At 55.4% G+C, this 26,999-nt stretch overlaps 1 protein-coding gene across 2 annotated transcripts in view; it reads right to left on the bottom strand.

The window, feature by feature from the left end:
- The window catches only part of LOC123413547 (polypyrimidine tract-binding protein homolog 1-like), a 47,670-nt gene that overhangs the window by 7,754 nt on the left and 12,917 nt on the right, over positions 1 to 26,999 (bottom strand). For both annotated transcript variants that reach the window (XM_045106480.1, XM_045106479.1), the window contains exons 2-3: positions 13,803 to 14,012; positions 13,650 to 13,712 (exon numbers count right to left, since the gene is read on the bottom strand). In XM_045106480.1, coding sequence (XP_044962415.1) covers positions 13,650 to 13,712; positions 13,803 to 14,012 — 273 coding nt within the window. The remainder of the gene's footprint in view (positions 1 to 13,649; positions 13,713 to 13,802; positions 14,013 to 26,999) is intronic.

Here is a 26,999-nt window from a genome sequence, read left to right as displayed (position 1 = left end):
TGGAGAGTATATCTCCAAGATGTTGCGTGGATTTCTCGCTGAGCAACGTACACTTGCTCAGTTCTCTTGTCCTGGTGCTCATGCTCAGAATGCTGTAGCTAAGCGCAAGCATCGTCACCTTCTTAAGACGGCTCGTGCGACGATGATTGCTGCCTCTCTCCCGCCTCATTTCTGGGTTGAGGCCGTCTCCACCTCCACCTATCTCATCAATCTACAACCTTCTACTGCTCTACAGGGTGGTGTTCCTTTTGAGCGTCTTTTTGATCGTTCTCCCGATTATTCGATGCTTCGCCTGTTTCGTTGTGTTTGTTATGTTCTTGCCCCTCGCGAACGCACCAAACTGACCGCTCAGTCTGTTGAGTGTGTCTTCTTAGGCTACAGTGATGAGCATAAGGGCTATCGTTGTTGGGATCCTATCGGTCGTCGGATGTGTATCTCTCGGGATGTGACTTTTGACGAGTCTCGTCCCTTCTACCCACGCCCATCTTCCTCAACCTTTTCAGTGGAGGATATTTCTTTCCTCACTTTTCCTGATACACCTCTCACCCCATCGAGCCTTTGCCTATTCGTTCTGCTCCCTCTGCTTCTCCACCTCTTGTCGATTTGCTACCACCATCTCCCACGGTTTCCTCTCCTGGCATGTCACCGGATTTTGCACCTTCATCTCCGATGACTTCTACGTCTTCACCCCCCGATTCTACCTTGGCGATCCCCCCTTGCATTATTCCATCTTTTCCTCCGTCTTACACTCGTCGTTCACGTCATGTGGATGCCTCTGCGGATGTGTCGTCGTCCTGATCTCAGCCTCCCTATGCCTTGCGTTCTCGCCCTCGTCCGCCTATTGATCACCTTGGATTTCCCACCGTTGGTGCTGCTGTTCTTGAGCCGACTTCCTATCGTGAGGCTGTTGTTCATCCTGAATGGCAGTTTGCGATGGCAGAGGAGATTGCTGCTCTTGAACGCACTGGTACGTGGGATCTTGTTTCCCTTCCTCCCGGAGTCCATCCCATCACTTCTAAGTGGATTTACAAGGTTAAGACTCGCTCCGATGATTTCTTGAGCGTCACAAAGCTCATCTTGTGGCTCGTGGTTTTCAGCAGGAGCATGGTCGTGATTATAACGAGACTTTTGCTCCTGTGGCCCATATGACCACTGTTCGTACACTTCTTGTCGTGGCCTCTACACGCCACTGGTCTATCTCAACTTGACGTTAAGAATGTTTTTCTTAATGGTCAGCTGCGTGAGGAGGTGTACATGCAACCACCACCTGGGTATTCTGTTCCTGATGGCATGGTATGTCGTCTTCGTCGCTCTCTCTATGGCCTTAAGCAAGCCCCTCGTGCCTGGTTTGAGCGTTTTGCCTCTGCGATGACTGCCGCTGGTTTTTCAGCGAGTGCTCATGATCCAACATTGTTTATTCACCTTTCTCCTCGTGGTCGGACTCTTCTTCTTCTCTATGTTGATGACATGATCATCACTGGGATGACCCCGAGTATATTGCCTTTGTAAAGGCCCGTCTTAGTGAGCAGTTTCTTATGTCTGATCTTGGCCCTCTTCGCTACTTTCTTGGGATTGAAGTCTCTTCTACCTCTGATGGCTTTTTTATATCCCAGGAAAAGTATATCCGGAATCTTCTTGCTCGTGCTGCTCTTACTGACGATCGCATTGTTGAGACTCCTATGGAGCTCAATGTTCACCTCCGTGTTACTGATGGTGATCCCCTGCCTAATCCGACGCGTTATCGTCATCTTGTTGGTAGTCTTGTCTATCTAGCTGTCACTCGTCCGGATATCTCTTATCCGGTTCATATTCTGAATAATTCGTCTCCGCTCCCACCTCGGTTCACTATAGTCATCTCCTTCGTGTTCTCCGATATCTTCGGGGCACGATCTCTCACCGTCTATTCTTTCCTCGCTCCAGTTCTTTACAGCTTCAGGCCTATTCGGATGCTACGTGGGCTAGCGATCCTTCATATCGCCGTTCACTTTCTGCTTACTGTGTTTTTCTTGGTGGTTCTCTCATTGCCTGGAAGACGAAGAAACAGATTGCAGTTTCCTGTTCGAGTGCAGAGGCTGAGTTGCGAGCGATGGCTCTTTTGACGGCAGAGGTGACTTGGTTACGGTGGTTACTTCAGGATTTTGGTGTTTCTGTCACTACACCGACTCTGCTCTTATCTGACAGTACAGGTGCTATTAGCATTGCGCGCGATCCTGTGAAGCATGAGCTCACCAAGCATATTGGTGTTGATGCTTTCTATGTGCGCGCTGGTGTGCAGGATCAGGTCATTGCTCTTCAGTATGTGCCTTCCGAGTTACAGTTGGCGGATTTCCTAACGAAGGCCCAGACTAGAGCACAACATGGCTTTTATCTCTCCAAACTCAGTGTTGTTCATCCACCATGAGTTTCAGGAGGGTGTTAGAGTTATAATATAAGTCATGTACCCTTTTGTATTTTTCCCGATATATAAGGGGTTTCCTGCATATAGTCCACCACCTGTACATGTATATATACTGGCCTATGGCCTCATGGGAATACAAGTTGCTTATTCCTAACACCTTGATACCGGCGCCACCCACCACATGACCGGTCGAAGGGAATTCTTCGCCAAGCTCGACTCTGACGCGCGAGGCTCCATCAAGTTTAGGGATGCCTCTGCCGTGGAAATTAAGGGCGTCGGCTCCGTCATTTTCACCACAAAGACGGGAGAGCACCGGCTGCTCACTGGTGTCTACTACATCCCCGCGCTAAGGAACTCCATCATCAGCTTGGGACAGCTGGATGAGAACGGCTCACGCGTGCTGATTGAGCATGGGGTCCTACACATCTGGGATCGCCAGCGTCGCCTTCTCGCCAAGGTACCCAGAGGTGAAAATCGACTCTACGTCCTTGACGTGCACAACCCGTCTGTCTCGTTGCCCGTCGGGACGACAAGGCGTGGCAATGGCATGAGAGCTTTGGGCACCTTCATTTCGAGGCCCTGAAGTGTGTGCCAAGGAGATGGTGCGAGGCCTGCCATGTCTCGACCATGTGGAGCAGTTCTGCGACATCTGCGTGTTGACGAAGCAGAGGCGACCCCCCTTTCCCCAGGAGGCGAGTTTCCGTGCCAAGTAGAGGCTTGAGCTCGGGCACGAGGACCTGTGCGGCCCGATGACGCCAGCCACACCAGGAGGTCGACACTACTTCCTGCTGCTCGTCAATGACCTCTCTCGCTACATGTGGGCGACGATCTTTGGCAGCAAGGGAGAAGCAACGGACGCCATCAGGCGCGCGCAGGTTGCTACGGAGGTGGAGAGCGGCCGCAAACTGCGCGTGCTGCGCACCGACAACGCCGGCGAATTCACAGCGGCTGAATTCGCGTCGTACTGCGCTGATGAGGGCATCCAACGCCACTACGCGCCGTACAAACCGCAACAGAACGGCGTCGTCGAGCGACGCAACCAGACGGTTGTGGGGATGGCTCGGGCTCTCCTCAAGCAGGGAGGGATGCCTGGTGTTTTCTGTGGAGAGGCAGTGCTGACGGCCGTCTACATCGTCAACCGCTCGCCCACTAAGGCACTCGACGGCAGGACGCCGTATGAGGACTGGCATGGGCGAAAGCCGACGGTCTCCCACTTGCGGGTCTTTGGCTGCCTTGCGTTCGCCAAGGAGCTCGGCCACATCGGCAAGCTCGACGACAGGAGCACTCTGGGAGTTTTCATCGGCTACGCGAAGGGCTCGAAGGCCTACCGCATCCTCGACCCAAAGACACAGCGTGTGCACACGGCGCGAGACGTCGTGTTCAACGAAGGGCGAGGGTGGGCATGGGACAAGACGGTGGACGACGGCTCGACGCCGACGTATGACGACTTCATTGTCGAGTACGTCCACTTCAAGGAAGGAGGGGGAAGCAAGCAGCTCCTCTTCGCCGAGCACGTCTACCTCAGTTCCCAAAACTCCATCGACCCCGGTGCGTGGTACGTCGATGGCACCACAGCCGGCGATGGCACGTACTCCAGCACGGGCAGTCACCCCTCCGGGCTCGTCTTCATCGGCACCAGCTCACGTCGAGCACAACCCTGTGGAGTTCGCCTCCCCGCTCCCTCACGACGAGGAGCGCATCGACGCATATCATGGCGGCGAACCGCTGCGGTATCGTACGATGGAAAACCTACTCGGCGACCAGCAGGTGTTGGGACTGGTGCCACGCGACCTGGAGGCGCAGCTACAACTTGCGTGTGACGACGGCAAACCTCGGTCCTTTGAAGAGGCCGAGAGAAACACGACATGGCGCGCCGCGATGCAGTTGGAGATGGATGCGGTCGAGTAGAATCGCACCTGGGAGCTCGCTGACCTCCCTCATGGTCACCGCGCGATCACCCTTAAGTGGGTGTTCAAACTGAAGAGGGATGAAGACGGCGCCATCGTCAAGCACAAGGCTCGCTTGATGGCCCGAGGCTTCTTGCAGCAGGAAGGAGTCGAGTTCGACGATGCTTTCGCTCCAGTGGCACTGATGGAGTCTGTGCGACTTCTCCTTGCGCTAGTTGCCCAGGAGGGTTGGCGTGTCCATCACATGGATGTCAAGTTGGTGTTCCTCAGCGGTGACTTGAAGGACGAAGACTACGTGCATCAGCCGCCGAGATTTGCGATCCCCGGCCAGGAGGGCAAGGTACTCCGCCTGCGTAAGGCTCTCTATGGCCTACGGCAGGCACCAAGGGCGTGGAACGCCAAGCTGGACTCCACGCTAAAGAAGATGGGCTTCGAGCAAAGCCCGCATGAGGCGGCCGTCTACCGACGGGGCAGTGGAGGAAATGCCCTGCTAGTGGGCGTCTATGTTAACGACTTAGTGATCACCGGCATCAAGGAAGCAGAGGTGGCAGTGAAAGCACCTTATGCTCCCTTGGTTATTTTGATAATTCATGACAACATACATTGCCTCTTGGACTAACACTTTTACCTAGATATTTCAAGTTTAGTCCATGAAGAGCTATGGCTTAAGGTTTATGTGGAGATGCCCCTGGATGCAAGAAAGGAATAATATTGGCTCAAGCTTCAAGCTAGAAGACTCTTCATTTTATATTTGTGAGAAATCACTTTTGAGTCCATAGGAAAGCCAATACTATTAAAAGGGGGTGGGGTAGTAAAATGAACTAATTGCTCAAATGCTCAAAGTTAGCCACCAAAACACTCAGTCATTTTTCCCACATATCCACTCTGTCAAGCTCCACATTCACAAATTCGGTGTTACCAACATTGCCACATCGGACCCACCGAGTTTGAACCTAAGACAGAACCCTAGCCATTCCCACCAAATCGGTGCAACCGAAACTGCATCGATGCTACCGAGTTCAATGTGACCAACATTCTGTTGCCAAGATACACAAAAACAGAATTTCCGAGTTTGAGTATCGGTGCCACCGAGTTTGGCCATCTGACCGTTAGTCACCTTTTCGGTGCCACCGAGTTCTATACATCGGTCTCACCGAGATTCAAAAGTTCACCACTTTAGTGCTAATCAATACCACCGAGTTGTCCACTTCGGTGTCACCGAGTTGCTCTTTTGTTTGTAACGGTTGGATTTTGGTTGCTGCCTATACATACCCCTTCGCCCACCTCTCATTCGTGCGAGAAGCACTCACAACACACACTTCATTTCCAGATCCATTTTCTAAGAGAGAACCACCTACTCATGTGTTGAGACCAAGATATTCCAATCCAATCATTTGAATCTTGATCTCTAGCCTCCCCAAACTGCTTTCCACCAAATCAACCTCTCCTACCCATGCATATTCTGTGAGAGAGAGATTTGTGTTGAGGAGACTGTCTTTAGAAGCACAAGAGCAAGGAGTTCATTGATCTACCACATCTATTACCTTTTGGAGGGTGGTGCCTCCTAGATTGGTTACGTGTCGCTTGGGAGCCTCCTACTTCGTGCCGTTGAGTTGAACCAAGATGTTTGTAAGGGCAAGGAGATCGCCTACTTCGTGAAGATCTACCGTAAGTAAGGCTAGTCCTCCGTGGACGAAAGCCGTGATGGGATAGACAAGGCCGCTTCTTTGTGGACCCTCCATGGGTGGAGCCCTCCGTGGACTCTCGCAGCCGTTACCCTCCGTGGGTTGAAGTCTCCACTAACATGGACGTACAATAGCGCCACCTATCAGAACCATGCAAAAAATCGCTATGTCAACCTCATGCGTTTGATCTCACTTCCCTTCTCCTCTACTTTACACTTGCATGTTTTACTTTCCGCTGTTATACTCTTAGAACTTCTTATGTAGGGAGCCTAGACTTGTTAGAACTGCAAGATTTCTGCCCTCCTAGAAATTAAGTTAGGCGAGAAATTTTATCTTGACAAGTAGTCTATTCACCCCCCCCCCCCTCTAGACACATCTTCTATCGATCCCTCAGGCGGCGTTCAAGGAAGAAATGAAGGCCACCTTCCAGATGAATGATCTGGGGCTCCTCTCCTTCTATCTAGGGATCGAGGTGCACCATGATCAATCCGGGATCGCGCTTCGACAGTCCGCCTACGCCAAGCGCATCGTTGAGCTAGCTGGGCTCACCGACTGCCACCCAGCTCTCACTCCGATGGAGGAGAGGCTGAAATTGAGCCGCGACAGCACGACGGAGGAAGTGGACTGACGGGGATACAACCCTAGGGTAGGGTCATAGGTCTAACCTGTATGTCCTACCCAAGGGCACCTCATTATTAGGACTACAAGGAAAATTCTGGTTGGATCGCGACAACATCTAATCCACTCGGACAAGTACATTCCATCCACTCGGATGACAGTCAACCACTTGGTCGTATGACTCGCTCTGGTATGCAAATACCAACAGTCGGCAAGGCAGTCAAAGCATACAGGAGGTTCTGTAGTGGGCTGACATTATGGCATCAATGCCCCATCTTGTAACATAAGAGGTGAGGGGGTGGCGCACTCTATATAAGCCACCCCCTCCACATAGCTAAGGGCTAGCTTCTTCTCCCCCTGCGGGCTCATTCTTTCCCTGGAGCTCTGGCTCTCTCTATACCATGTAACTCGTGTCCATGACAGATAAAACAAAGCCTCTCCGGAGCACGAGACGTAGGGCTGTTGTCTCCACCGTGAGAGGCCCGAACTCGCTAAAACCACAGTGTCACCCATTTGCATCTCAGTAGATCATGCACCTTTATCCTACCCCCTTTCTATTGTCGGATCGTTACCACGACAGTTGTCGCCCACCGTGGGGCATGGCGTCTATCGAGCCATGGTGCAAATGTTTTTGTGTTCAATCTTTGGCAGCAGATTAACAACCACCGCAAGAGAGATCGTCTGGTGGAATTCTGGCCAACGCGCCATTCAAAAGGATCAGGGAAGTACCCATTCCATATATTCGTTCCACAATGAATTTTCTAACAATGAGTTTGTCTTCTCCTGTAGGAACAGACGCATTAATACATGAATCGATCATGAAGAAGAGAAAAAGGAAAAATACTCATACTGAAAATTAGGGAGCACACGATCTCCTCGGCAGTTTCGATCGGTGGTTCGGCTCCCGTTCGAGGAAGCGACCTGTCATTGTCTCTGGCTCGTCTGCGCTCCGGCGCACGAATGCTAGCGCCGTCCGCCGCCTCCGCCTCATGTGCGGTGTCGTTCGCCGTCTCCGGCGTCTGCATCGCTAACACTGCGCTCCGACACACGAACAGTGGCGATGTCCGTCGTCTCCGGCCTCGTCCGCGCAGCCAACGCCGCGCTCGCGCGCTCGAACACCGACGCCTTCCGTCGTCTTCAACCTCATCTGCGCCGACGTCCGCCGTATCCGGCCTCGTCCGTGCAACCAACGCCGCGCTCCTACGCACGAACACCGGTGTCGTCTGCGTCCCTGAGCTCCTTCCCGACGAATTTATTGCACAACTAGGCCGCACAATCGTTTCCGGCCAGCTCCACGACAAGCAGTGAATGAGCCGCGAAAAAGGGAAACTTCCATGCGGTTAGTTTTTATTCTTGCTTAATTAGCGCTAACCCCTCTGGCATGCAGTTTCGGTTTCTTGCATGCTGATTCTAGACGTGGGCAACCATCAATGCGTCATAACGTATTCTTCATACACTTCATGGCCCGGACGGACGGTCCCGTTCCTGCGGACGCGATATCCACGTGGGTCGGCTCACTGGCCCGACTTGGCTGCTGCCGCAACAGCGACGCGTCGTGTTCCTCTCTCCGGCATCAACACTTCGTGGGTCGGCTCACTGGCCCGACTTGGCTCCTTCAGCCGGCTGCGCGATTGCTCTATCCGTTGGTGAGGCGTTGACCAGACGCGACACAGATGCAGACGCCAATCCGCGTCCCCGGACACGTCGGGCCGCACTCCCCTCATTAGATGCGGTTACTCGGCACATGGAGAGGTCATGTTCAGCTTAAGATTCGGTCGGACCAAAACTTCTGCATTCACTCAGACAGGGATTCGATCATTCGTGTGTTCCCATTTGGCCGGCCTTCCAATGCGTCGTCGATCACATGAACGCGTCATCACTCGGCTACCCCATACGTCGTCGGTCAGCTCTACGCGTCGTCATCACTCAGCGGCCCCGTGCATCGCCACTCAGCCGGATGCTTCATCGTCACTCGGCCACCCCGCGCATCGTCATTCTACTGGACGCGTCGTCATCACTCGGCAGCTCCGTGCATCGCCACTCAGTCGGGCGCTCCATCGTCACTCAGCCGCCCCGCGCCGTCACTCTACTGGACGCATCGTCATCACTCAACAGCTCCGCACATCGCCACTCAGCCGGACGCTCCATCGTCGCTCGGCCACCCCGCGCACCGTCACTGTACTGGACGCGTCTTCATCACTCGGCAGCTCCGTGCATCGCCACTCAGCCGGACCCTCCATCGTCGCTCGGCCGCCCCGCACGCCATCACTTTACTGGACGCGTCGTCATCACTCGACAGCTCCGCGCATCGCTACTCAGTCGGACGCTCCATCGTCGCTCGGCCACCCCGCGCACCGTCACTCTACTGGACGCGTCGTTATCACTCGGCCGCTCCGCACGCGCCAGTCGGACGGATGCATCTACTTCATTCGACCGCCCCGCGCGTCGTCAGACAGCTAAGACATTCTTCACACACTGCATTCAATTAAATAATTACTTATGCATTACCGAGTGTCAAGTAAGTCGCATATGACATGCACTCGGAGGCCACGCCACCGAGTGTACCTCTGCGGTCGGTTTTTTATCTTCATGTCGGGTCCTTGACTTTCACAAGTTCAGTCGGATCCTTCACCCTTTAGACTCTTGCTAGTTTTAGACCAGCAAGCACCTAGCGCACCCAGTGGGTGTCTATGGGCTTAATTTACACCAATCATTTCAACGAGACGTAGGGCTGTTATCTCCACCGTGAGAGGCCCGAACTCGCTAAAACCACCGTGTCACCCATTTGCATCTCGGTAGATCATGCTCCTTTATCCTACCCTCTTTCTATTGTCGGAATCGTTACCACGACATGGACGCTACGCAATACTAGCGCCTTGTGGGGAGCCTTCGCTACCTTGCCCACACACGGCCGAACTTGGCATTCTCCGTCGGCTAAGTTAGTCGTTTCATGGAGCGACCGACGACGGAGCACCAGCAGGCAGTGAGGATCATCTGCTACGTGACAAGGACCCTCGACCATGGCCTCCACTACCCTAGGTGTCCGGGGGAGGCACATTTCGTCGGGTACATCGACAGCGACCATGCCGGCGACATCGACACCAGCAAGACCACGAGCGGGATCCTCTTCTTCCTTGATAAGTGTCTCGTGACCTAGCACCTGTCCAGCTGCGAGGCCGAGTACATAGTGGCCTCCACCGCCTGCACTCAGGCGCTCTAGCTCGCTCGACTGCTTGATGATCTCGTTCAAGACACCAGAACGGTGCAGCTCTTGTGGTAGAAACTAGGGTTCTACCAGGTCTTGGCCGAAGGTTGTAGGGGAAGGAGGGAATCGCCTGTGGTCGCCGGCGCAAGGGCGCCGTCTCGCACGGATGGGAGCGGCGGCGCGATGGAAGAGGCGGATAGGGTTAGGGCACCGGCTCCTAGTTGGAGCCGATCAAAATAGATTGATCTTTGCTTAATCTCAAAAGTGCTGATTACATGACTATATATGTTCCCTAGGCTATAATAAACTGGGCTAAGCCCCTAATATTATTAAGATAACTGGGCCAGTTTTGCTAACTGGGCCTCTGGTCATAACATTTCTCCCCGCCTGCGCAAACAGCTCGACGAGCTGGATGTCTAGAAAATGTTGGCGGAACTCCTTGAGCTGCTCCCAAGGTGCCGTCAAAGGGTTGAGCTGGTCCGAAGTACGTCGTGCATAAAGGCCTGGAATGTCGCCGACGCATTGGAGAGACCGAAAACATCACCAAAAACTCAAAGTGGTCGTGATGGGAACCAAAACGCAAATCGAGCGTAGGGAATAAGCGTGGCCCTGGCGGCTCTTCCCGGAGCTCCTGCACGACCGATATAGGAAAAATGACCCTCGTCGTCTTGGCAGTGAGAGCACGGTAATCGAGGCAAAAACGCCACGAGCCCTCGGGCTTGTGAACAAGGAGCACCGGTAAAAGGTCGCCGTGCCACTATAGGAGATGAGCCAACAGGGGCGGCTCGGAGTCTGCTATGGCGGTCGATAGCTGAGAGGGAACTGCTGGAGAAGTGCCTCCCTCGCCCTTCCACTGCACCATGCGCCCTTGATGCCAGAAAGTCATGGTCAGTGCGTTGAAGTCCCAAAGGATGGGTCCGAGCGTCCGCAAGAAGTCAACGCCGAGGATGAAGTCGTAGTCGCCCAAGTCGATGCCGACGCACGTGATGGCGAAGGACTCGTCGCCGATGAGGATGGGAACCTGCTGCGCAATCCCGTGGCAGCGGAGACGATCACCATTAGCCACGGTAACTCGGAGCTGCTCGCTGCCCGTCGGCTGGAGGGCCAGGCGACGCATAGTAGACGCGGGCAGGAAGTTGTGTGTAGAGCCCGTGTCCAGGAGAGCTAAGAGGTCCCCATTAACCGTCACTGGCAACAGCATCGTTGTTTCCGCAAGTATGCCGACAAGGGCATGCAGGGAGACCACGAGAGCGGTGGCTGACGCCGGGGCCGCCGCCTCGGCCAGCTCGAAGGGAGTTGTATCCTTCGCGACAAAGTCGTCCGCCTCCAGGTAGAAGAGGCGCGGGCAGACGTGGCCTGGCATGTAGGGCTCTTCGTAGTTGAAACATAACCCCTGGCGACGACGCTTGTTTTGTTCGGCCGGGGTTAGCCGAGGAAACGGTCGAGTTGCTGCTGCGGCGGGCGTCCCTGTCGCCGGCTGGGTGCAGACATAGCCGGCTGAGGGGGTGGGCGAGGTGCCTGGGTCGGGAATGCCTGCTGCATAGCCATCGCCCGTTGCTCGAACGTGCGGGCATAGTACATGGCCGTCTGGATGTCCTGCGGTCCCCGAAGCTCAACATCCATGCGGATATGATCTGACCGCCGATGAAGAGCTCGACCCGTTGACGGGCTGTCACGTCGGGCGCGTGGCACGCCAAGGCCTGGAAGCGGTCGGCAAAGTCCTGCACCGTGGAGGTGAAGGGGAGTCGGCCTAGCTCCGCCAGCCGGCTCCCGCGTATCGGCGGCCCGAAGCGAAGGAGACAGAGCTCGCGAAAGCGCTCCCATGAGGGCATGTCGCCCTCGTCCTGCTCGAGGGCGTAGTACCACGTTTGCGCGGCGCCTCGGAGGTGATATGAGGCGAGCCAGGTGCGGTCCGACGCGAGTGTGCGTTGCCCCCGAAAGAACTGCCCACACTGATTGAGACAGTTGAGGGGGTCCTCGGTGCCGTCGAAGGTGGCGAAGTCGAGTTTGGCGAAGCACAGCGGTGTCTGAGTATGACCGATGTGGTCGTACGGGTCGACGATGTGGAGCAGCATGGGGGGCGGCGCCGGGTCGGTGGACGCACGGGGTCCCTCGTGAAACGGCTGCCCGTCGAGGCCGTCGTAGGGACCCGCGGAGCTGGAGGGCCCGCGGTACTGCAGGGCGGGCGTCGCCTGCGGTGACAACCCGGCCAACAAGGCCGGAAGCGGTGACGGCGAAGGCAGGAACCAGACCTGGTGGATCGGGACTCCCACCAGTGCGGTCGTAGCCGGCCCGAAGCGGATCGATGGGGGGGATGCAGCTGCAGCGGCTGCTGCAGGGAGGAAACGGGTGCGACGGAGGCCGCGAGAGTCGGCGACGGCCATTGCTGCCAGGGCAGGTTGGAGGCAGGAGGCGGGAGCAGCTGGGGCTGCAGCGGCCCAGCAAGCGCCGCGGTTGCCACGGCAGGAGCAGCGGCCCGGTCGCAGCTACGGGTGGCGCGGCCGGCGGCGGCCCGTAGTGCCCAGCCAAGTAGAGGCGGATGCCCTGGACCGCGGTGGCGAGATCACGGAGCGCTGCGATGACTTCCTCCGGTGTGAAGACGGTGGGAACCGGCGCGGCGGAGGTGACCGACACCGGCAGAGAAGGGGTGTCGACCGTGGTGGCCAGCGGGGCGGTGGTGGCGGTCGGCAGCGGGAGGGTTGAGGTGGGCGGCGGCGAAGACATGATCGCCGAGCTCTACCGGGTCTTGGCCAGAGGTTGTAGGGGAAGGAGGGAATCGGCTGTGGTCGCCGGCGCAGGGGCGCCGTCTCGCACGGATGGGGGTCGGCGCGATGGAAGACGCGGCTAGGGTTAGGGCACCGGCTCCTAGTTGGAGCCGATCAAAATAGATTGATCTTTGCTTAATCTCAAAAGTGTTGATTACATGACTATATATAAGTTCCCTAGGCTATAATAAACTGGGCTAAGCCCCTAATATTATAATTGGGCCGGTTTTGCTAACTGGGCCTCTGGTCATAACATCCTGGTGGACCGTTCGTCGGGTACAGCGACAGCGACCACGCCGGCGACATCGACACCAACAAGAGCACGAGCGGGATCCTCTTCTTCCTCGGTAAGTGTCTCGTGACCTGGCAGTCGGTCAAGCAGCAGGTGGTGGCCCTGTCCAGCTGCGAGGCCGAGTACATAACGGCCTCCACCGTCTGCACTCAGGCGCTCTGGCTCGCTCGACTGCTTGGTGATCTCCTCGTCCGAGACACCAGAACGGTGCAGCTCCTGGCCTGGCCCTGGCAAAGAACCTTGTTTTCCACGAACGGAGCAAGCACATCCGACTGAGGTATCACTTCACCCGAAGCTGTTTGGATGAAGGGAGCATCGAGGCGAGCTACATCAACACCACGGACCAGCTCGCAGATCTGCTCACCAAGCCTCTTGGGAGGATCAAGTTCCTCGAACTCTGCTCCAGGATCGGGATGATTCGACTCTCCCACAAGACGACACACAAGACTTAGGGGGAGAATGATGGATAAGTTTCTGTACTAAGGTTTTTGTGGGGCTACAGCACATGGTCCTTTGTAGGGCTGCAGCATATGGTCCTTGTGTCCTCGTGGCTATTAAGATAGCATCCTTGACCACCAAGGACTGGCAGTTAGGATAGCATCTTAGACTAGCATCTTAGCATATGCTTGGCTGGCTAGCAGCCTATAAATATGTATCCCCAACCCCTCAGGTTAACATGGCATTGTGTGAGAAATAAACCAACTAAAATTATTCGAACTCTCCCACTGTCATCTACAACGATCAATGCTCACGCTGGAAGGGCTAACACACTATGTTACCTGGAAACCAGCGGCTTTCTCAAACGTTGCTATCTTGTGAACAAACCCAAAAGCAGAAAATACCTGTTGCAAACAATGCAAAAAACATTACAAAACGGAACAAGAATACATTAACTATTAACTATTTGAGTGCATGTCACGTGTAATACTTACCAAATGAATAACATCTATGCTAACATCGTTAGGCTGGACACCTTCAAAGGTGACAAGCAGGACATTGCCAGAAGAATCACCAGTGCCTTTATTGTTTGTTATTTCTTGCCTATTTGAATACTGAATATATACAGTTTTCCCACGAACTTGGGCAGGTTCTGAAGATGAAGCATAATATGAAACCATTGAAATTGCCTGGTTTTGATCTGCCTGAAATAGGCAAATTTGAGATAGAAAGTCAGGAACCCATTGACTTGGCTAGAAGTTCCAATTATATAGAGCTAACAGTTCTTCAGGCTGACTTTTCACATGAAACTTCCACTAAATCAATATACAAAAAACACATTTCTGCAACTAGAAAATTACGTATGCAATATTCTCCCTTGCATATAGAGTTAAACAACAGGAAGTGGACTGTTTTATAGTTATTTAACTCCTTTGGGGTGCCGGTGAAGGTGGGAGGCCTTCAGAAATTCAACCAAATAGGGCATCTAACACTTGAATCTTGGTACTCCCTATAAAGCGTCATGGCAGCAGCTATTGCTTGCACCATTCTTGTAAAAAAAATGGGAACAACCAAAACAGGTGAATCGTTCATGACACCAATCAGTTATGACTACAGGATGATGAGCAAGATCTGTTAGCAATCAAAAACTCAAAAGAAAATATGGAAAATCCAAGGAGTGTATGTGCGCACACACATTCTCCCCTGCGGCTCGGCTCTGCATAAACTAGATAGTAGCATAGCGATTTGTTTTGTGGCCCGTAAGCAAACTAGGCCACCAGGTCCAGGAAGAAAAATGGGGTAAGTGCGCTACAGGCGCTCGCTACGTTGAGTGATACCATGCGCTATGCTTGCACGGGAGGCTGCTACAGTGTTCTTTCTTGATTTTCAAAAGATATGTCTTGTATTAAATAAACAAAGAACTCAGTTCTATTCTACATGCTGTTAATCTTTTTTTTGTGAATCAACAGGTAATTATTTTCAAAATTTTGGTTGTTATTCCTAAACAATCTGATAACTGCATTTTTTAATAGCCGTTGTGTTTCAAGGAAACTAGCTTGACACAACTTAACCAAGACATACGCAAAATCAACAAATCACCTTGAGAAGTTCAAATTTTTGGCAAACAATGTCATGATGCATGAAATAAATATGGCAAATCAGCACACTTAAAATGGCTGTTGAACCGGTATGGCCCAGCCCATCAAGTTATCTCTTAGGGCCCAGGCCCATGTAGTGGGACTGACGTAAAAGGAGGCTCCCAGCCATCCCGTTCCCAGACTGAGCCGCCACACACAAAACACACGAGCTGGTACTCCTCTCTCCCTCCCGTACTCCTCTCTCCCTCCCGTTTCTACATGGTATCAGAGCCCAGGTCCGGCAAGGCCTGACGGACGGCGGCGCCGGCCGGCGTGGCTGCGGGGTCCGGTGGGGATCGACGGCGGCCCTGCGCGCTGGAGAGGAGGCGGGCTGTGCGCGCGCGCGACGAGGAGAAGCGGCTGCGCGGGCGACAGGGCGACGGCTGGTGCTGGTTCCTGTCAATTTGGTCTCTTTGTGCCAACGAAAATACACCTTAGATCTCTTGAGTGACGTGGGCATGATGGGATGTCGTACTGCCCTACTCCGATTGAACAAAATCACCAAGTGACATCACAATCAGGAGAGCTAGTGAATAAGGAAGAGTATCAAAAACTGGTTGGAAGGTTGTTGTACTTGTGTCATACCAGGCCTGACATTACGTATGCTACATGCATGAACCAAGGAGTGGGCATCTTGATATTGTGCACAGAATCCTGAGATACTTGAAGGGGACTCCGGGTAAAGGGTTGTGGTTTGGGAAGAGTGGACATCTTGAGGTGGATGGCTATAGTGACTCTGACTGGGCGAGTTGTCAAGATGATAGAAGATCAACTTCTGGTTACTGCGTGTTTGTGGGAGGAAATTTGGTATCATGGAGAAGCAAGAAACAGCCGGTTGTGTCTAGATCAACAGCAGAAGCTGAGTATAGAGCATTATCTCAAGGGTTGTGTGAGATGCTCTGGGTGAAGTACCTACTGAGCGAGTTGAAACTTCTGAGGAAGGGGCCTAGTTCAACATGATAGGACAAAGCATGTGGAAATTGATCGGTTCTTCATTAAGGAGAAGCTTGATGCTAGGGTCATCAGCCTTACTCATGTCAGTTCTGGGCAGCAGTTTGCAGATTGTTTGACAAAGGGTCTAGGAACAAAGGATTGTAACTTGACATGTGACAAGATGGGAATGATAGATATCTACCACCCATCTTGAGGGGGAGTGTTGAACCGGTATGGCCCAGCCCACCAAGTTATCTCTTAGGGCCCAGGCCCATGTAGTGGGACTGACCTAAAAGGAGGCTCCCAGCCATCCCGTTCCCAGACTGAGCCGCCACACACAAAACACACGAGCTGGTACTCCTCTCTCCCTCCCGTACTCCTCTCTCCCTCCCGTTTCTACATGGTATCAGAGCCCAGGTCCGGCAAGGCCTGACGGACGGCGGCGCCAGCCGGCGTGGCTGCGGGGTCCGGTGGGGATCGACGGCGGCCCTGCGCGCTGGAGAGGAGGCGGCTGTGCGCGCGCGAGGAGGAGAAGCGGCTGCGCGAGCGACAGGGCGACGGCTGGTGCTGGTTCCTGCCCCGGCTCTCTTATCTCTCTTTGTTCTGCTGTGTTTCTGGTGGTGAAAGGGAGAAGGAGAGAGGAGGAAGCGAAAGGGCAGCTGCTGGAGTCTGGGGTTGCGGCTGCTGCTGTTTGCCCGAGAAGGAGGTTGCAGCTGCTGTTGCTGCTGGTGGTGGTGTGCACTACAGGGGAGACCGGGAGCTGGGTGCTGCTGCTAGAGGAGAAGGTGCTGGTGGTGGTCTGTTCCTGGAGCTGCTGCTGTACTGTTAGTGGAGCTGTTGTTGTGCTGTTCCTGCTGGTGTTCATCTGAGTTGCTGTTTTGCTGCTGTGTGTTGGTTCTGCTGTGGAGAAGAAGTGAGGCTGTAGTGCTGCTGGAACACCAAAGATGGCTGAACCAAATGCTCTCGCTGCTGCTTTCGAGAAGCTCGCTAAGATCCTCGCGGAGTCCAACTCCAACTCTGGGGCCATCGTTCCTTGACAGGAAGTGGCTCAGAAGCTCGAAATGTCACCCCTGGACATGAAGCTAGAGGGGGCCACAAATTATTTGAGCTGGTCCAGAAGGGCATTGCTGGTTGTGGAGCAGAAGGAACTTGATGGGCACTTATTGGATGCGGTTGATGAACCCGGAGACAAGACTACCGCGGAGGGAAAGCGGTGGAAGGTCATAAACTCTGTGCTTGTTGGCTGGTTGTTGAACTCAGCGGTGCCCTCCATTGGTCGCTATGTGGAGGGACTATCCACGTCCGCCGAGATATGGAAGACTATCCACCCAATACTCAGGCAAGGGTAATTACATGCTAATTGCTCAGATTGAGGGGAAGATCAATCGGCTCCACCAAGGCGATGACATGTCAGTGATGGCATATGTAGCAGAGCTGCAGGCTTTGTGGGCAGAGCAGGATAACTGTGATCCTCTGGAACTCCATGATGCGGCGTGCATCGAGTCAGGGCGCAAGTGGATTGCACGCAGGCGTGTGCTGAAACTGTTGGAAGGCCTCAGAGGTTGCTTTCATGGCAGGGGGGCTTCCCTGTTGCACCAACCTCACCAACCTCTCCTGCCAACTATTGAGGAGACTATTGCAACAATGTCTCAAGAGGAGGTGAGGCTATCTCTTGAGCATGCAAACGTGAAGTTTGTGCCGGCTTCGACATTTGCAGTCACTGAGCGCATGGGGTGGGGAGATCCCAACAAATGTCATATTTGTGGGGAGGTAGATCATTGGAAGAGGGAATGTCCAACTCGTGGTAGAGGCACGGGATACAACAGAGGGGCACTGGCAGAGGCAGGTATGCTCGAGGCAGAGGTGGATACCCATGGAACTCAGGGGGTCAACTTTCTAGGGGCAGAGGTGGCTACTCAGGAAACTCAGGGGGCAGGGCGCATATGGTAGTTGAAGAGGCACAATCATCTCGACAATCACTCGTAAACAAAATGACAAGTGATATGAAATAAGATGGCAACCAAGTACAATGCAAAATGGCAAACACAACAAATTTCCCTGGCAACCGCGTGTAGACGGCATGACAAGCAGGATGAAATAATATGGCAACTCGGCACAATTTTACTGCCAATTGCATGTAAACCTGGTAACATATATCTGGTTGAACATGACAACCATGTGTATCTACACCTGCTTCAACCTGGCAACCATGTCAGATCATCTTTTTCACTAGCACAACTCTTCTTTTTTTCTACGTGTTTATGGGTAGCCTATCTAGATCATTGAGCAATGGTTAAGCAGGTGGCTTAGGGAGAAGCAGCGCTAGGATTTGGTGGTGAAAGCGACATAGGAGTGAGTAGCTATTGAGGTAGACAAGGGTCGGGTGATGCATGACAAGAGATTGGCCCAGTTTGGACAGCCTATTAAGCAACAGGAAGGGCTCACGCACGAGCACGGCGCGCTTTACTGCCTGATCAGCGAGCGCCGCACAGGAAACATCAGATGCTGCGCCGCTGCATGGTAGCGTCCAAGAAAATATTCGCCATACAAGAACAAGGATTTCCTGGGCCTGGCCAGGAGTTTCCGATCATGAGAACAGATCTGTTAGCAACTGTTGAACCGGTATGGGCTGTCTGGCCCATCTCACTTAAGCCCACAAGGCCCAGCCCTTGTAATGACCTAGAAAGAGGAGCTCCCAGTCCTCCCTGGAGTGTGAGCCGCCACACACACAAAACAACTCAGGAGAGAAGTAAGTCGGGAAGGCCATGGTCTGAAGGTACTCCCCTCTCCCAATTCAACAGCAACCAACAAACTCAAATGAAAATATTCATACAAGAAAAGGATTTACTAGGCCTGGCCAGGAGTTCCACTCATACAGTGAATAGCTCTTCAAGCTTAGGCTACAGTCCACCTTTAACTTTTCTGTAAGTATCACATTTCTGCAGTTTGAAAATCACTTATGTGATATTCTCTATTGCATATAAAGAGTTTGTAGGTGGTATTTCTTGCGCTATATTTGACCTTGTAAAATTCAAAGCAACCAAGACAGGAGATTTTATATATGGCCACGGGTATGATGTCCCTTGGAGCTCGGCGGCCTCGGCATTCTGGACTTGCAATGCACCGACATTGCTCTTCAGGTGCGCTGGCTGTGGCTCCAAGCGACTGACCATCAACGCCCTTGGCACCGTCAGTCCACCTTTAACTTTTCTGTAAGTATCACATTTCTGCAGTTTGAAAATCACTTATGCGATGTTCTCTATTGCATATAAAGAGTTTGTAGGTAGTATTACTTGCGCTATATTTGACCTTATAAAATTCAAAGCAACCAAGACAGGAGATTTTATATATGGCCACGGGTATGACGTCCCTTGGAGCTCGGCGGCCTCGGCATTCGGGATATGCAACGCACCGACATTGCTCTTCAGGTGCGCTGGCTGTGGCTCCAAGCGACTAACCATCAACGCCCTTGGCACCGTCTTCCTCCACACTGCGAGCCTGAGGTCAAGCAAATCTTTCGAGTCTCCACTTCCTAGATTTTGTGTGACGACCGCACCTGCAAATTCTGGACCGATCATTGGCTTCACGGCTCCTCCATCTCCGAGCTTGCTCCGGCCCTGGCCACCCATGTCCCTCGCCGCCATGCAACAACAGCCTTGTCTGTGAGGCCATTCCCAACCAGGCCTGAATCCAGGACATTCGTGGCAGCCTCGGTCCGACGGCCACCGTGGAGTACGTGGACATTTGTCACCGCCTTCGCACCACTACACTTGCCAATGTTGCCATTACCCCCGATTCCATCACTTGGCGCTGGACTAAGAGCGGTGTCTACACGGCAAAGTCTTGCTACCTCTCGCTCTTCGAGGGATCTACACAAGCCCCCCACTGGGAAGCCACGGACCCCGCTCAACACAGGCATTCCTCTTTTGCAAACCAGAATACCGAGACCATGCAGCACCTCTTGGCGGAATGCGTCTTCTCTTAGATGGTTTGGCATAAGCGCCTCTCTTGGTGCCGCTCACCACCCACCCAACACCGATTTTTTCACGTGTCCTCCGCCAAGCACTCCTCCCCGACTAGCCTTCAAAGGTCTTGGATAGGTGATCGCCCTCTTGGCTTGGTCCATCTGGAAGCACCAGAACACCTACGTCTTCAAGGGAGCTCGACCCTCACTCAGCAAAATTATCCATTTCGTTGTGAAAGGGGACACGTGAAGCGGCAAGGAAGGGTGAAGTGGCGAGGTAGGCTCTACCACAGGATGGTTTTGACGATCATGACATTGGCAATTTTGTGTCCTATGAGGCTTTCTCTCCTTCCTATAGAACTTTTGTTGCCTCTCTACAAACCGTGTCAGTCCCAAAGGATTGGAAGGCTGCAAAGCAAGATCCGAAGTGGCGTGAAGCAATGATAGAGGAGTTGGAAGCACTAAAGAAAAACAAGACGTGGGTGCTCACTGTCGGATTTCGGGCTCCGCAAAACCCTAAGGATTCGAACATTGGGGCGTGTACGAAGATCTCCCCTGCTTCGCCTCGCCTAACCCACTACTCGATGGAAACGATGAAGGACACACACGATGGCGAGAGGAACACAAAACACCACAGTTTACCCAGGTTCGGGTCGCTGCGAAGCGTGAAACCCTACTCCTACTTTTGGTGGATTGCCTCTCACGGAGGTGGTGGATAAATTAGTACAGTGTTCTTGGGCCTCCGGAGGCTGAGCGACTCGGTGTGTTGTTCTACCGTCAGAATGAACACCCCCTCTCAAGTATCCTACCCTCTCTATTTATAGCGGAGGCCCGGGTCCTCTTCCCTCGTAGCATCGGCGGGAAGGGATCCCACAGCGGCCAATTATGAAGGGGAACAAGGGAACATGCGCCCCTGCCCAAAGATGGTCTTCGCCTGCAAGGTAGTTGTCCGCGCCGCAGAGACGGGCCCGTGAATGACGTTTGCCCTACTGGTGGGAGGCTGTGGCTTTGTTGCACCAGAACGGAAACCTTTGGAAGATGCCTTTGGGAAACCTGTACGCTCCCGCCCCCTTTGCACCAAAGGGGAAACTGCCCCGTCCTACCATCTGCTACTCGTCTGTCCTTTCCTGGCGTCACCCTTGACTCCTGAGTCCCGGCCTTGCCTCGGAAAATCCGCCGCTCCGGAGGGGTCCTGAGGAGGCCCCCTGCGGGTCTTGACGCTGCTCCTCCTCGTGAGGCTTGGCCCCTCACGAGGGCCTTTCCTTGAGTTGTGCTTGGCCCGTTGGTTTGCTCTGATGAGGCTGGCCCGCCCTGGGCCACAGGCAGGCAGGTCTGGGTACCCCCAATCCCAGAACGCCGACAGTAGCCCCTGGGACCGTGGCGTGCTCGGGTTGGCTTTAGGGCGGAGCCTCGTGGGGCAGCATGAGACGTCGTGGGCCCTCAAATGCCTCTGGGCCGGGCCGGTGCGCGTAACGCGCTGGTGTCTGGTCCTCCTTGTCCTTTATCTCTGCCCCCCTTTATTAGGTGCCCTGCTTGTAGCTTCGATGCCTTATTGTTTTCCTTCTTCCGCACTCGCCTTCTTTCTTAAGCCTTCGACTCCAACCGACGCCTCCCAGATCCAGCGCCGCATAGTTCCTTGTCAGTCAAGCAATGGAGCTCGCCGGCAAGCAGAAGCCAGAGGGGCATGGTCCGGCCCTGGCTTCTCCGCTCCTGGACTGCGCGCTCTCCAAGGACGCGGATCTCGTCCCAATGCTTCCATGGACCGCGGCCGAGTCCAGTGAGCACGGGCGGACCCTGATTTGGCCCGGCGCCATAGAGGAGCGGCCCGCGCCTAGGCGGTATACCCCTTCTTCCTTCACAGTATTTATGTTGGGCTGGTGCCGCCTTTTTCTCGATTCTTCTCCGCTCTCTTGGACCACTATGGGATCCAAGCCCTTCATCTCCAACCCAACTCCATCTTGCTTATGTCCGTCTTTGCTTTCTACTGCAAGGCTTTCGTTGGCGTGCAGCCTTCGGTTGCCCTCCTCCGCCACTTCTTCAGCCTGCGCCTGCACGACGGCGCTCACTTGTCGGCGTGCGTTTCCTTTGTGGCGGCCCAGAGCGGCAACGTGCTCCTGAAGGCCGGGAAGGTGGAGAACTTCAGGCACCGCTGGGTCCTCATGTGTCTCAAGGATGCCAACCCCCGGCTGGAAGAGCCGAAGGGGTTGCCGGAGAAGACTTCCGCATGGAGCTCGGCGAAGCTCTCCGACCCTCGGGTTGTGCCCGTGCTGGAGCCCTTTTGCCGTGACATCAGCGCCAAGAGGCTGACCCGGGGGGTGATAGCGAAGGAGTTCCTGGCGCAGCGCTTGGCGCCCCTCCAGGCACATTCCAGGCCCCCGTGGGAGTACCGGGCTGGCGACGACGAATTCCGGCTTCGGTCCCGGGACCTTCCCGCAGAGGACCTGGGCAGGGTCTTGGCGATTCGGCTGGGCGGCGACCCTAGCGACCTCCCCGATGCCCTGGGTCCGCTATATCGTCGTGACGACCGGACCGATCTGGTCGCCGCGATGCCCATCTTCAACGAGCGAGGGCTTCTCCAGGCTGAAGGCTCCGGTCCGGTGGAGGTGTCCTCCGGCGACACTTCCGGTGAGGGGGGGCTCGGAGAAAACCGTCGACAACCGCGTAGTGAGCGTGCCCCTCCCGTCGCAATCCACCCTTCTGTGTGAGCTCGAGGATGATGGCGCCACTGATGATACCTCCGCCGAGACCCCTCTGCGCCCGGCCAGGGCTTCCAGGGGGCTTGTACCGACTCCGCGCGCCGCGGTCTGCGTGCGTGCACGCTTCCTGGAAGCTCGGGATCGAACCGTCTCCGGTGCACGCCGCCTCTGCCGACGGGAGAGCCAAGGCGCCGACCTCGCCTCCCTCCGTGGGGCCCTGTTTCCTCCTCCCTCGCCGGGGCGAAGAAGAGGAAGAGATGGCGCGATGTCGAAGAGTAAGTTTCCTGCTGGGGCACGCCTTGTGTGTCTATTGTCCGCGCTTGGTTGATTTACTCCTTTTTGCCTGGCGCCTAGGGATGCCATCTCGCCGGGGACGAAGAGGAAGAAGACGGCCCTCAAGCCGAAGGCGGCTCTCGATGCTCCGCCTGCTCTCGTCGGCACGTCGCCGTCTACGGGTGGGGAGGAGGCTCGTAGGGCGGCCTCCCTGGCCTTGGTCGCCAAGCCGCCCGAGCCCCCGAAGCACCTTGAGGCGACCGTGGGGATGCCGCTGCCCGGGGAACAGGCCCGCGAGGATCCCCAGGCTCCAGAGGCGTTGACGCTGCAACTGTTGAGCAGTCTTTGAGGTCCCTTCTTCGTGGCGCTGCTCCTCCGGTGGCGCCACCTGCGCCAGTGTTGGAGGCTCCTCAGGAGAGGGTCCAGAAGGCCTCGGTGCTCCCTCGGGGCATAATGGATGCGGCCTTCACCGCCCTGAATGGTGTCGCAGTTGAGATGACGAAGGTCGAGGAAGAGGCCATGGCCGCCCGCGCCACGTGTGAGGGGGCGCTGAAGGAGGCCAAGGCGGTTGTCGAGCGCTGCGAAGAGGTGGAAGCCCGCCTGAGCGCCCTCCAAGGGGAAAATGCCAAGTTGGTCGAGCAACGCCGCTCGCAGGAGGAACTCAAGGCCCGCGAGACCAAGCTCGCCGCCCGGGAGGAAAGCTCGCCGCCCGGGAGGAAGAGCTGTCCCGGAACAGGAGCACTTGGTGGAGCGGGAGAAGGATGTCACCACAAGGAAGGCTCTCCTTGAGGTCCAGGAAAAAGCTCTTGCCGCGGCCGAGGAAAGAAAGGCCGCCGAACTGGCTTGCTTCCCCGACGTCGAGCTGGGGCTTCGCAAGGCGCTCCGCTCCCTCTATCGGGACAGGTTTCACGAGCCTCTGGCCACCCCGGAGGACGGCTTTGCCACGCTCGCGAAGGGGCTCGTCGCGGCGCTGGAGGTTGTCATCGTGCAGATGGACAAGATCTTGGACAGCGAGTGCCGTGACCTCTTCTTCGCGGTTGCGACTCGCGTCTTCAGTCATCTTCATCTTCACGACCCCGGGTTCGATCTGAGCTCCGTGATCGTGTCGGTCCCTGTCGAGGCCCGCGACCGCGCCACAGAGGCGGTGAAGGGTCATGTGGAGGCGCTGGTGACGAGGTTTGCCCGCATCGCCCCCCCGCCCCCCTTGTCTCCGGGTACCGCTGGAGCCGATGACGAGGAAGATGATGCCTCTGATGTCGACGACCAGCCCCCTGCGGAGGAGGTGACCGGCGGCGGCTCCTCCTGATCCCCTGCACCTGTTATCTTCCTGCAATGCACATCGTGCCTCATGGAGGCGTTAAACTTATTTGCGTTTTTATGAACTGGGTCATGGTCTGTAATAATTGAATGCTTGAATGTTTTCCCCGCCTTCTCCCTGTCATGTTTGCTTTGTTACTCTGCGTCGGCAGGGCCCGCCCCGCGCATACCTTCCCGCGATTAAACCGACCGGAAATGAAGGACGGACCAAAGGGGGAATGGGCTACGAGCACAGTTAGGCTCCTGAGTCGCGATGCTCAGGAGTCCCCCTTTGACGCGCGAGCTGCCCTCATGAGGAGAATGTGGCGAAGATTCCGAAACTAGGAACACCTTCAGCACCAAACGTCGGCAAGGCCCGCCCCGCGCGTACCTCCCCGCAATTGAACCGACCAAAAACCAAGGACGGCCCAAAGGGGGGAGGGGCTACGAGCACAGTTAGGACCCTGAGTCGCGATGCTCAGGGGTCCCCCTTGACGTGCAAGCCACTCCGATGCTCCTCCTGAGAAACCGATGATATAAAACTCTCGAACTCCTTCAGCACTCTGCGTCTGAAGGGCCCGCCCCGCACGTACCTTCCCGCGGTTGAACCTACGGAAAAGGACGACTCAAAAGGAAAAGGGGCTACAGGCGCAGTTCAGGCTCTTGAGTCGCGATGCTCAGAAGTCCCCTTGACGTACAAGTGACTCCAACGTTCTTCCTATGGGATTCGAAGCAATTTGCCGAGCGCACCGGGCTCTGCGTCGGCAGGGCCCGCCCCGCGCATACCTTCCCGCGATTGAACCGTCCAAGGACGACCCAAAGGGGAAAGGGGCTACGGGCACAGTTAGGCCCCTGAGTCGCGATGCTCAGGGGTCCCCTTGACGTGCGAGCGGCTCCGTACCTTCAGTTGTTTGCCCCACGCGCTGGGCATGGGCGAAGTCGCGGGAGGATTGTGTTGATCTCCTTGCCGGCCGGGGGTGTAGCCATTGACGGGCTGTGTTGATGACAGTTGCGGGCGTAGTCATTGCTGGACTGCATTGGTGCCAGCTGAGGGCGTAGTCATTGGCGGACTATGTTGATTGCCCTTATTTGTACCCAACACGGAGCATAGGTCTTCCACTAGGCGTGGGGTGGACCCCTCCGCGTCCTCGGGGGGCCCTGGACGTATACAGCCTCGGCTCGTTATTACGTGAGAGTGTCACGATGAGGGTGTATATGGGAGGTCGCGAGGACGCTACGGCCTCGCGAGTGTCCCTACCCCCAAGTCATTGGTGGACTGAATTGACTTGGTTTGGGTCATTGACGAACCCTGGTGACTTCTTCGGGAGCGAGGTTGCGTATCTGCATGGACAAACTTTGACCGGAGCCCCCTAGCGGTGGGCTGACCGCCCGACAATATAACCAAGGCAGAACGATAGGATGCCAAACAGGCGAAATTGAACAAAGTCATTGGTGGACTGAATTGACTTGGTTTGGGTCATTGACGAACCCTGGTGACTTCTTCTTTGGGAGCGAGGCTGCGTATCTGCATGGACAAACTTTGACCGGAGCCCCCTAGCGGGGGGCCTACCGCCCGACAATATAACCAAGGCAGAACGATAGGATGCCAAACAGGCGAAAGTGAACAACCAAACGATGCATAAAACGAAAGTAGTAGCCGGGAAAAGTCCGGAGCTGGGGGAGGCCGCATGGCCCCTGGGATGCCCTCGGACGGGGTGAACCGAAAAGTTACCTGGCAGCAGCCAACAAAAAGTCACCTGGCGGCTGAGCCGCTGAAGTGTCGGAGGCTCCGTTGTCGCTTGAACTCTTGTCTCCGCAGTCGCGACCTTCACGGGTTCGCCGCCTCCCGAGGCTCGGGGCCTTCGCTTGGCCCGAGCATCTCCTCCTCTTCCTCGCGACACCACAGCAGACGGGGTACTAGCATGGCCTGTTGTAGGTGGCAGTCGCGTTCCTCGGCCCGAAGGGCATGAAGGCGTTGGCGCCCGGGTACTCCCACCAGTAGCCAGTCAGCGTAGGCCAGAAGGGGTCATGTGCCGCGGCTATGTTGGTTGCAAACCCGGTGATGCAGATGCGGGGTCGTTCAACCGTGTCGTCGACGGCGACTGGGATAGGTGGTGCAGGGCATTCACCGCGTCGCATGGTTTGGGCCTCGCGAAGTTCTTGGATTGCTCTTGTGAAGGACTCGCGAGAACTGGTCGAACGTGCTCTGGAGCGCGCCCTCGGGATGTGCTCGAACGCCTCCTCCGCTTCACTGATCAGGCTAGGGAGCCCCCAGCTATGACCCAAGAGGGGCGTCGAGCGCGCATCCCTATGCGATGAGGGGCAGGGCTCCGTCCCCGGGCACAAAGCCCGAAGCCCCGAGGCACTCCGTGGAGAGGAGCTCCTTGCGCGGGTCCTCGCGAGGCAGCTCATCGTCTTCGTCGTCCGAGCGTTCCGCCGCCGCCGCGCGGTACGCTTGCTCCAGTGCACAGACGGCATCCTTCTCATGACAGGGAATGGTGATGACGCCGCTGCTCCCCAGCATCTTGAGGACATTGTATCCATGGTGGACCACTGCCATGAACTTGGCGAGCGCTGGGTACCCGAGGATGGCGTTGTATGGCAGGTGGATGTGCACGACGTCGAAGACGATGACCTCAGTGTGGTAGTTCTGGCGCTCGCCGAAGGTGACGGGCAGATGCACTTGCCCAATGGGTACGGTGAATCCTTCTGTTACCCCTGAGAAGGGCTTGGTCGGCATGAGCTGCTCATATGGCAGCTGGAGTTTCTCGAAGGTCTCGACTGAGAGGACGTTGAGCCCAGCTCCACTGTCAATGAGGGTAGTTCTGGCGTTGTATGGCAGGTGGATGTGCGAGACGTCGAAGACGATGACCTCGGTGTGGTAGTTCTGGC

The sequence above is a fragment of the Hordeum vulgare genome, chromosome 7H, assembly GCF_904849725.1.
Source record: "Hordeum vulgare subsp. vulgare chromosome 7H, MorexV3_pseudomolecules_assembly, whole genome shotgun sequence".
NCBI lineage: Eukaryota > Viridiplantae > Streptophyta > Magnoliopsida > Poales > Poaceae > Hordeum > Hordeum vulgare.
This window is presented reverse-complemented; position numbering and strand designations above follow the sequence as displayed.